This window comes from Triticum dicoccoides, chromosome 5B, assembly GCF_002162155.2.
Source record: "Triticum dicoccoides isolate Atlit2015 ecotype Zavitan chromosome 5B, WEW_v2.0, whole genome shotgun sequence".
NCBI classification, from domain to species: domain Eukaryota; kingdom Viridiplantae; phylum Streptophyta; class Magnoliopsida; order Poales; family Poaceae; genus Triticum; species Triticum dicoccoides.
The window spans coordinates 627,945,586-627,956,111 of record NC_041389.1 but is presented as its reverse complement, the minus strand read 5'-3'; the positions used below and the strand labels follow the sequence as shown (position 1 = coordinate 627,956,111).

Sequence of the window (10,526 nt, the reverse complement as noted above, 5' to 3'; positions counted from 1 at the left end):
CCGCAGCCCGACCGCGGCTGCATGCGCACGCGGGGCGAGGAAGATGCGGTCCTGCTGTTGTCCCCACCTGTCGTCGATGCGGCGCCACGGGATTGGCTGGACCGGGAGTCGAAGCCGCTGCTGGTGGGGGCGTGACCAAGGAGGATTCGGTCGCGCGATCCAAGGACTGCATGCATGCAGGCGTAGCAGGCGCCGCCGGATCGTCCTCGTTGTCCGTGCCCGGCTCGTCTCCTTCTTCAGCATGAAATATAAAATCATTTTGAGCTGGATTTTCGAGATTTTGATCATTTTGAGTTCCGTTTTCTCCAGGGACCTGGACATGCATAAGAGTAGGAGCAGTTACAGTAGAAATATCATCACATTGGTTAGTACAATCATCGCCCCCATGATCAAAAGTCCGAAGATGTGTGGGAAGAAGAAGAATTTCTTTGCGAAGGAGGGCACCGGCATTGGGATGAAGTGATGCAAAAGGGAACACGGACTCATCAAAAACAATATCTCTAGATATGTAGACCCTACCAGTAGGAACATCAAGACATTTAACCCCTTTATGCATAGGACTATAGCCTAAGAAAACACATCTTTTAGAGCGGAAAGCGAGTTTGCGTGTGTTGTAGGGTCTGAGATTGGGCCAACATGCGCATCCAAAAACACGAAGGGATGTGTAGTTTGGCGTAACACCGAGGAGACGTGTAATAGGTGTGTCAAGTTTGATAACTTTGCTTGGAAGCAAATTGATGAGATATGTGGCAGTTAAAAAGGCTTCATCCCAGAACTTAAGTGACATGGATGCATTTGTTAGCAGTGCTAGTCCCATATCAACAATGTGACGATGTTTTCTCTCAGCTGAGCCATTCTGTTGGTGAGCATGAGGACAAGAGACATGGTGTGAGATGCCAAGCTTTTGGAAAAAAGAGTTCAACTTCTCATACTCACCACCCCAGTCGGTTTGCATAGCAATGATTTTGGAGTTCAGTTTGCGTTCAACAAGGTTTTGAAAATTGATAAAAACTTGGAATACATCGGATCTTTTTTTCAACAAATAAATCCAAGTAAATTTACTATAATCATCAATGAAGCTTACATAGTAGGAGAATCTCCCAACCGAAGTAGGGGCTGGTCCCCATACATCTGAGAAGATGAGTTGTAATGGAGAAGTAGACACACTAATAGAAATAGGGTAAGGTAGTTGATGACTTTTAGCTTGTTGACACGGATCACAAACTGACTCAACACTAAGACTAGGCTCATAAGAGAGTTTATTTTTGCTAAGAATATATTTAACTATGACTGAAAATGGATGACCCAAACGACTGTGCCACCTTGATGACGAAGGCTTGGTGACAATATTGCTTGTTTATCTGACCATGAAGATGATGATGATATGAGTGGGTAGAGACCTCCCACGCACCGTCCTCTAAGAATTATTCTCCTTGTTGCCAAGTCCTTGACCAAGAAAAAATAAGGATAGAATTATATGAGAACATTGTTATCAAGAGTGAAACGATGGACGGAAACAAGATTTTTGGAAGTTTCTGGAACATGCAAGACATCTTTTAAGTGCAAATTTTTCATGGGGGTTTTAACGATTGAACTACCAATATGCGTAATATTCATACCAGAACCGCTTGCCGTGCGAATTTGATCACCTCCATTGTACTTCTCCCGCATCGTCAACTTGTCGAGTTCACCCGTGATGTGATTGGTTGCTGCACTGTCAGCATACCAATTTGTGTCCACACCATAGGAGACTGCATGCGCCTCCTTTTCTTCTTGATCATTCTCTTCATAGAGAAACCAGCATACACGTGCACCTCCTGGATGATGCTTGAGGCAAATCTGACACTCTGGGAAGTCATGCTGCTCACGCACTTGCTGTTGTTGCTGCTGCCGAGGACGTCCTCTGAAACCGCCACTGCCATTAGAGGGAAAGGGCTGGCGGTCACCGCGGTCACCACTACGGCCGCGCCCCCTTCCTCCTCGCCCGCGATAGGATCTGCCGCGGGATGAGCCACGACCTCTGTAGACTGCATTGGCGGATGTATGAAACCCGCTTGAAGAGGAGTCGCCCAACATCTCCATCCTTTGATCAAAGGCAGAGATCTGGGCAAAAAGATCATCGGCGGTGATGCTTTTTTTGACAGCGCCGATTGCCGCCACCACGGAGTCGTAGTCGCGGTCCAGACCTGCAAGTATGTAGTCCACCATCTCCGGATCAGAGACGGGACGACCAGCAGCAGCTAGTTCATCCCCGAGACTCTTCATCTTCGCCATGTATGCTGAACTCGACATGGTGCCTTTCTTGGTATTGGTGATCGCAATCCTCAGATTGGTAATCCGAGACTGCGATTGTGAGGCGAAGAGGTTGTTGATTGTTGTCCAGAGCTCGAAGGTGGAGTCCCTCCCGACGACCTGTGCAAGGATCTCAGGAGACATGGAGTTGAGTAGATATGACAGAACCTGTTGATCTTTGGTGATCCAAGGTCCATACAGAGGGTTCGGCTCTTGGGCCGTAGTTTTGTCCGCCTTTGTGACCTCCACCATCTTGGGCGGAGCGGCGTCGGAGTTGTCGAGCAGCCCGGTGACCTGTGCACCTCGCAGGGCTGGGAGAACCTGCGTCTTCCAGAGGATGAAGTTCCCTCTCGCAAGTTTTTCTGACGGAGGTGAACCGAGGTTCAGGGCGACGCCGGCTGAGGAAGCCATGACAGCGATCGCGGATATGATCTAGGGTTTTGTTTTCTGGGTTGTGGCTAGATGTGTGGAAGAGGGGCTCTGATGACCATGTAAGATTATGAAGCGTTCCTACTCCCTCGAAGGGAGCCGCGTGCGTATATATTGATAGGGCCGAAGGACTTGCCTTGGCGTACAAGGATGAGTACAAGAGTTTGAATACAATAAGAGATAGAGGAAGAGGTTGAGATTATTAAGATGATTTGTTCTAACAGAACAGCGTGGGGCATTTCGTCGTATTGAAATCACCAATAGTTGTATCTGGCGACAATCATATTGCACTCTCTTTCTCGATGTAGATCAACAAGTAATCTCTTAGAAATATGTCTCCATTTTATTTCGGAGTCATGTTTTAACAAGTTTTATTGCTGAAAATGCACACTCTGTTGTAGCGGTTGAGACAAGTAAAATAAGAACAAGTCGAATTAATCTACATTTTTTTATGTTGCTATAATTTCCATAGATTCGGTAAAAACCAGACCCACAAATGAATACTGCAAATTAGGAGATCAGAGTATACGATCTTTCATCTTGCACATGTGTGACTGTGTGTTGGCTTCCTGACGTGCTCCAAACCGAAGAAGAGAGAATTAAAGTTCTTGATGTGCCTCATGCAGTCGTCCTAGATCTTGGCCTTGTAAGAACAGAATTTGCAGAGAGAAGAGAAGCTCCAAGAATGAGAAATAAGCAAAGGAGGCCAGGAATGGCTCCCTCCATAGCTGAAGGAGAGCATGTCAAAGGGCTTCTCACTTTTTATTGGGATCTTCTGTGAGTAGCACATGTGCTTATATTATTTTGCTAAAATGCTCTCCGGGAGAGACACATACAAGAGGCCACACAGCTTTTTACTTAAATAATCGGGGACCTTCAGAAAAATTCATACAGAAATAATCGTGGGTCTTCAGAATAAGTTGGGCGGCTGGTGATGGTAAGCTAATCTAGTGTGGCTGCTAACCGAGAACGACACTCTATGTCAAGTTTCACAGTCCAAGGAATGGCTGAAGTTGACCTAGAATGAATTGAATAGGCAGAATAATATTATCAAGGAAGGGACAACCCCCATAGTTATTCCCCCTTCTAATTTTCAGCACAGTAGTGACTAGATTGCATTCTGTTAACTGATCCATCATTCGGCACCACAATGTTGTTGGGTGTGTCTACCTTTCAATCAGCCTTAGCTACTAGTGTACTAGATCAAAGAAGGGTCCTTACTAGTATTTTGAGGTGAAGTCACTCACCAACCTAAAAAACCTATGTACTGAGCCACCACCAGGAGTGCCTGGATATTAGTATTCATCGCCTATCCCATCCATGGCTCCTCTGCCCGTCCTCCTCTTTCTACTCAGCCAAATCCATAAACTTCTTTCAATGTAATGCACTGAGATGCAAAATAGTTTGAGTTTTCCCGAAAAGAATATAATTACGAAGCACGCGCAAAGTATACAGTAATCGCAGGATGAGAGACAAGTCTTCCTACAATATTTGCAAAACTTCCGACATGGTGGCTTTGACTAGTGCGGGCTTCCTCATCTTCGACTCCAGACACGGCGGCTATGGGATTGCTCAGCCTTCGGCCAGGGTGAAATCCCTGCCCGGCTTGCCGGTGCTGGCAGCGGCGGCGTCTGCGGATGTCGTTATCTTCTTGAAGACGTTGTCAAGGTCCTCGGCTGAGCCCCTCCTCGAGCTCAGGGGAAACCCTAGGTCCTCTTGACCGGATGGCGATGGCGTCTCGGCGTCGTATTCCTTTTTGAAGGCGCTATCTTGCTTGCTCGCGGTGTCCCCGGTTTTGGTTTTCACGATATTGGTATTCTTGCTGGTTCGACTTGACCGCTCTTGGTTTAGGCTTGGTAGGTCTAGCTGTGTTGTATCCCTTGTTCGGGCCGAGCATCCCTTGTCTTCCTGCTCCGGGTACCATGTTCACGCCTGTCTGCGTCCGTGTCATGTGATGTTCCCCTCTCTGTACTCATTCTATTCCTTCTATCAATGCAATGATACGCAAGCTTTGCGTATTCGCGAAAAAAATAATATTTGCAAAACTTCTAAGGAAGGGAAAAAACAGAGCCTGCTGTGCCAGGTCAACGGAACCTTCCTATTGAATTATTCCATGATATACTAGATGACAAACATTCAACCCCACAGTCATCAACATTGACAGGGAATACTCACCAACCTAAAATCTTCTAAATCCCACGGGTTACGCAGAAAGTTCAAACTCCCATGCTCCTTCCATTTCTGGGCGGTTGGGCATTCTTCCAAGCTCCCATCCATGGCTCCTCTCATCTTCCTCCTCCTACTCAGCCAAATCCTTGCCTGCACAGCCGTTGACATCATCAACTCCACCTCACCGTTGTCTGGGACGACAAGGATTGTATCCCAGGGCAAGAAATTCACCTTGGGATTCTACTCCCCGACACAAGGTAACACCACCTCCTCTTCCAGCTCCAACAGCTACTACATAGCCATATGGTACAGCAACATACTGCCGGTGACGACGGTGTGGATGGCGACCACCGACGTGCCTGTTTCCGACCCGGCCAGAGCCGCCTTGGCCATGGGCAGCGATGGCAACCTTGTCCTCTTTGACCAATCCAGGAACAGGGAGCTATGGTCGACCAACGTGAGCGTACCCTCCAACTCCACCATGGCCATCATCAGGGACACCGGTAGCCTCGACCTCACCGACGTGTCGAATTCATCGATAATTTATTGGCGGAGCATAAACCATCCAACAAACACCTGGCTTCCAGGGGGAAAGCTCGGGCTGAACAAGATCACCGGCGTGAGCCAGAGGCTTGGTCCTTGGAAGAACATGGCAGACCCGTCTCCAGGGCTATTCACGCTGGAGCTGGAGCTGGACCCAAACGGCACGCCACAGTTTTTCATCCAGTGGAACCTGTCCATAACCTACTGGTCCAGTGGCCCTTGGAACGGCCATAACTTTAGCCTTGCACCAGAGATGACAGTCGGTTTCACATTCGACTTCCCATTCATCAACAATGACACTGAAGGCTACCTCTTCTACTCGCTGAGGAATGACTCGGTCATCTCACGGTTCATCATCGACGTGGGCGGGCAGATCAAGCATCTGTCATGGGTGGATTCCTCACAGCAGTGGATGTTAGTCTGGGCCCAGCCACCGATCCAGTGCGAGGTTTATGCGCTCTGTGGGGCATACGGCAGCTGCAACCTCAATGCCCTGACGCACTGCAACTGTGTCAAGGGGTTCAGCCAGAAGGTTCAGAGTGACTGGGACCTCCAGGATTACAGCGGCGGGTGCAAGAGGAACACGCCATTGCATTGCCAGACCAACTCGACTTCTGCACATGCACAGACTCATCAGTCTGATAAGTTCTATGTCATGGAAGATGTGCTGCTACCTGATAACGCTCAGGGTGCAGTGGCTACAAGCTCTCACGAATGTCAGGCGGTGTGTCTGGATAGCTGCTCTTGCACTGCTTACACTTACAATCACACTGGGTGCTTTGTTTGGCATGGGGACCTCGTTAACCTCCGAGAGCAGTACAGGGGAAATGGAGGAGGCGATCTCCTTCTCAGGCTTGCAGCATCCGAGCTGGCAGACCCCCAAAAGCCCAAGATGGTGATAATTGGTGTAGCTGCTGGTGTAGGCTTGATAATACTTGCAATGTTCTTCCGATATCAGAAATGCCGCCGAGACAGAAGAACTCATCGGATATCCGAGAATGCTGGGATAATCGCACCGATTGACTTCAGGTACAATGATCTATTGGACGATATTCAAAGTATTGATTCGCTTCTTGATCTATCAACGCTACGAGTTGCTACGAAGGACTTCGGCAAAGGAAATATGCTTGGTGAAGGAGGTTTTGGTATGGTTCATAAGGTACAAACCATGACGTATCCCGTATGTAACTTTATCTAACTTTATGTATTTATTTACCAGTGAGTGTCTTGTCTTGCACAGGGAGTCCTACCTGACGGTAAACAAATAGCAGTAAAAAGGCTATGCCAGAGTTCCAAGCAAGGGATAGGGGAGTGGAAAAGTGAACTTGTCCTGGTTGCTAAGCTTCGGCACAGGAATCTTGTGAGCCTCATTGGCATTTGTTTGGAGGAACAAGAGAAAATACTTGTGTATGAATTTATGCCCAACAGAAGCCTTGATACCATTCTTTTTGGTACACAACCTTTTCACCATTAGTTTCTCAAGGAATATTTTCACTATTGCTGAGCTTCAACAAGAGTACTTTCACTGCAATGCTGATACTTCTTGTTTGAATGAATGGCAGATTTGGAGAAATGTAAGGACCTAGATTGGGGAAGGAGATTCAAGATTATCAACGGAGTTGCTAGGGGATTACAATATCTCCACGAAGATTCTCAACTGAAGATAGTTCACCGGGACCTGAAAGCGAGCAACGTTTTGTTGGACTTTGATTACAACCCTAAGATTTCTGACTTTGGCTTAGCAAAGATATTTGGAGGGGATCAATCAGAAGATGTAACCAGCCGTATCGCCGGAACATAGTAAGCATAACTACCATTTCTGAGTCTTTTTAGGGAAAGCATAATAAACGTACAGGAACGAAATTAATTATGCTCTAATTGCAGCGGATACATGTCGCCCGAATACGCCATGCATGGTCAGTACTCAACAAAGTCGGACGCGTTCAGCTTTGGTGTTTTGGTTTTAGAGATTGTCACTGGAAGAAGAAACAATGGCTCCTGCAACTCCGAGCAATATGTTTACCTTGTAAATCTTGTAAGTACTGAAGAACCAATGCTAGTAAACTATGCTTTCGTGACGTAATATCTGATCAATCTCTGTTTTAATGGTCTGATCAATTTAGAATTTACCAATTCGGTGCAGGTATGGGAGCATTGGGCCAGGGGAAATGTCATCGAGCTGATCGACGCATCCCTTAGCAGCCATCCTTCTCCCACCGACCAGGTGCTGAAGTGCATCCACATCGGGCTGCTGTGTGTGCAGAACAGACCTAAAGATAGGCCGACGATGTCGTCAGTGAATGTCATGCTTAGCAGCCACAATGTTCGTCTCCCTCCTGTTTCCATGCCGGCCTTCTGTGACGGATTGAAGGGATGCAGTGATAATTCAGAAGCGGCGTCCTCAAAAGGGGTAACCATGACAAAGCTCGACCCAAGATGAGCCTTGAAGCAGACTCTGAACCAGTTTGGACTAGTGTTACTCTTTAGAGTCTATTTAGAGACCACCTTGTGGCTATGATGAAAAGTCATATATGTTCCTCCAAGGTTGTCTTTGGTGTCAGTTTGCTGTGAAGTGGCATTGTGGTATTGCCGCTGGAAAAAATGTTAGCGGCACTATTGCGATATGTGCCTTGAGCAACTGTATTTGTCAATAAGTGATTTTTTTTAGACTGACGCTCTAACTTTATTCAAATTCAAGAAGAATACATGTACAATGCTTTGGATCATAGATCCATGAAATTATAAAGTACTCCTGTAACGAAGAAATACAATGAAATTTCTCAGAAACAACTTCTCGGCGGTATCAATCTTTGTAACACGAAATATTGACAAGGCTTCGGTAAAGAGACGGTGCAGTGACACCACCACTGGTACGCCTGCACGAGAACTTCTACGCTTCGAAAACCATCGCCATCCAATATGATGGGTAACCATGAGCATTGAACGTACTTGAGCCAGGGGTGATCACGTACTTGATCCAGGCGGTGATCTTCTAGAGGTACAGATCATCGAACCACAAGAACTTCACCAGAAATGCTAAAGAACTTCAGAATCATACCTTTGGCCAACACGGCAAGGCTGCTGCAACCCTTGTTCGGTGTTCCTGCCACACGCTCTATACCCTTGAAACCATGTGTCATGCTAGCGTATCTTCTTCGACACACGTTTTTTTTTGGCATTTGAAACCATCATGTTTTTGTTGGAAAATGCACATTGTGCCGAATTCTTTTTTTTTTCTTGAGAGTACGCCAAGAGCGTACCTAAACTTTATAGAAGGGAGAAATAATTACAAGAGAATTGTTATGGCCATCACCACAAGTCGGCGAAGCCAACTATACTCCCACTCCTATCCTACCAACACGACTACTCACACAAGTGTTGAACACTCCTTGCTCCTGCCGCTAGCCAAAGTTGCAGCTCTTGATGAATCTTCATGGAGAGATCCGCTTCCTTGCAAATGCCATGTCCACCAAAAACTCTCCCATTCCTTTGCTTCCAAATGCTCCAACAAATCAAAAGCACCAGCGAATCAAATCCCTTTCGATACGCCTTGGTGATCCGCTTCCGGACAGTTGGCCACCAATCCTGTAGTATATCCGTCGGCGAGGGCATCATCCGCATGTCGATCTTAGCCCACCTGAGGCATTGGAACCACACCTGCCTCGAGTAAACACATGGGAGCATTATATGCTCCACCGAGTCCTCCTCTTGATCACAAAGAAAACAAACAGATGTAGCATCCTGAAGTCCATGCCGGAGTCTACGATCGGAGGTCCAAAGTCTTCGCTGCAGCGCCAACCACATGAACAGTCTGCAACCCAGTGGAGCCCAGCATTTCCACAGTCCTTTTGCGCAACCCAATCTGATAGACCCCTCGTTCATGATCCGGTAAGCCGAAGAAGCCAAGTACTGTCACGAAGCCGACCACTTCCAAATCGCTTGATCCTCCCGTGAGGGGTCAAGCTCCACAGAATCTAATCTCTCCCACAGGTGGATGAACTGGACAAGTCCTTCCGTGGACAGCTCACCATTGATGTCATTAATCCAATTGCTTGAAGTCAACCCATCCTTTGCCAACCACCGATTCACCGTTTGGGTTCGAACCTGCGCTACCACCAGTGGTGCAATTTCCAAAATGCGAAGACCCTGAAGCCATCTATCCTTCCAGAAGAGGATTTGGCTACCATTGCCCAGAGTCCAATGCACCAAGCTAGTGAAGGCGGCTTGCATCTCCTTGTCTGCCGACATAGCCAGCCCCTGCCAAGGTTTGGAGCTGTCAGTACGTCTGAGCCATTCCCATCTGAGCCGGAGTGCAATCCCTTGTGTGTGCAAGTTCAGCACGCCCAGCCCGCCAAGCTCCTTGGGTCGGCAAACCCTGCTCCAGGCCACTAGGCACTGTCCACCGTGAATCTCCTCCGAACCGGCCCAGAAAAACGTCTTACACCCTCTGTCAATGCTATCCAAAGCCCACTTCGGAGCGTTGGCCATGATAAGATGATGGATAGGCCTCGCTCTAACTATGCTGTTGATCAAAACCAGCCTGCCAGGCCTAGTTATCAGACCTCTCGACCATCCTGGCAGGAAATTGAGCACCGCATCCACCATAGGCTGCCACTGGTTGCGAGTTAGTTGCTTGATCGAGAGCTGGAGGCCAAGGTATTTACACGGGAAAGTTTGAATCCTCCACGGTAGCGCTGCAACAACTCTTTCGGAGTCTCCCGCACCCGGCCTAATCATGATTGCCGAGGACTTTTGATAGTTAATCTTCAGTCCCGACACCCCTTCAAAATGTGCATAACTTCCTTAACAAAAGCCAGGTCCATGAGAGTCGGCCTGATGAAGAGAACCACATCATCCGCATAAATCGATAGCCGCCGAATTCGATTCACGGAAGTCCATGGAAACTACGTAGGTTACATGCAAAACGCGTGCCAAAAGAATATACTCCCTCCGTCATATATTATGGTACGGAGGGAGCAGAAGGGTATGCCAGCTGCCTTAGTTTCATTGGATACGGGGTGCCTAGCTACTTGAAGCAACGAACTAGTGTCCCACAGAAGAACTTGTCTTGAGGATTTGGTTTTCGGTCCAAG

The 10,526-nt window shown here is 47.6% G+C and overlaps 1 protein-coding gene across 1 annotated transcript; it reads left to right on the top strand.

The window, feature by feature from the left end:
* The first annotated feature begins 5,179 nt into the window (after positions 1-5,179).
* On the top strand, positions 5,180-8,096 carry LOC119312167 (receptor-like serine/threonine-protein kinase SD1-7). Its single transcript, XM_037587903.1, has 5 exons — positions 5,180-6,592; positions 6,674-6,884; positions 6,996-7,233; positions 7,318-7,468; positions 7,577-8,096. The coding sequence occupies exons 1-5, from the start codon at positions 5,231-5,233 to the stop codon at positions 7,871-7,873; spliced, it is 2,259 nt and encodes a 752-aa protein (XP_037443800.1). The 5' UTR covers positions 5,180-5,230; the 3' UTR covers positions 7,874-8,096.
* Positions 8,097-10,526: the final 2,430 nt, after the last annotated feature.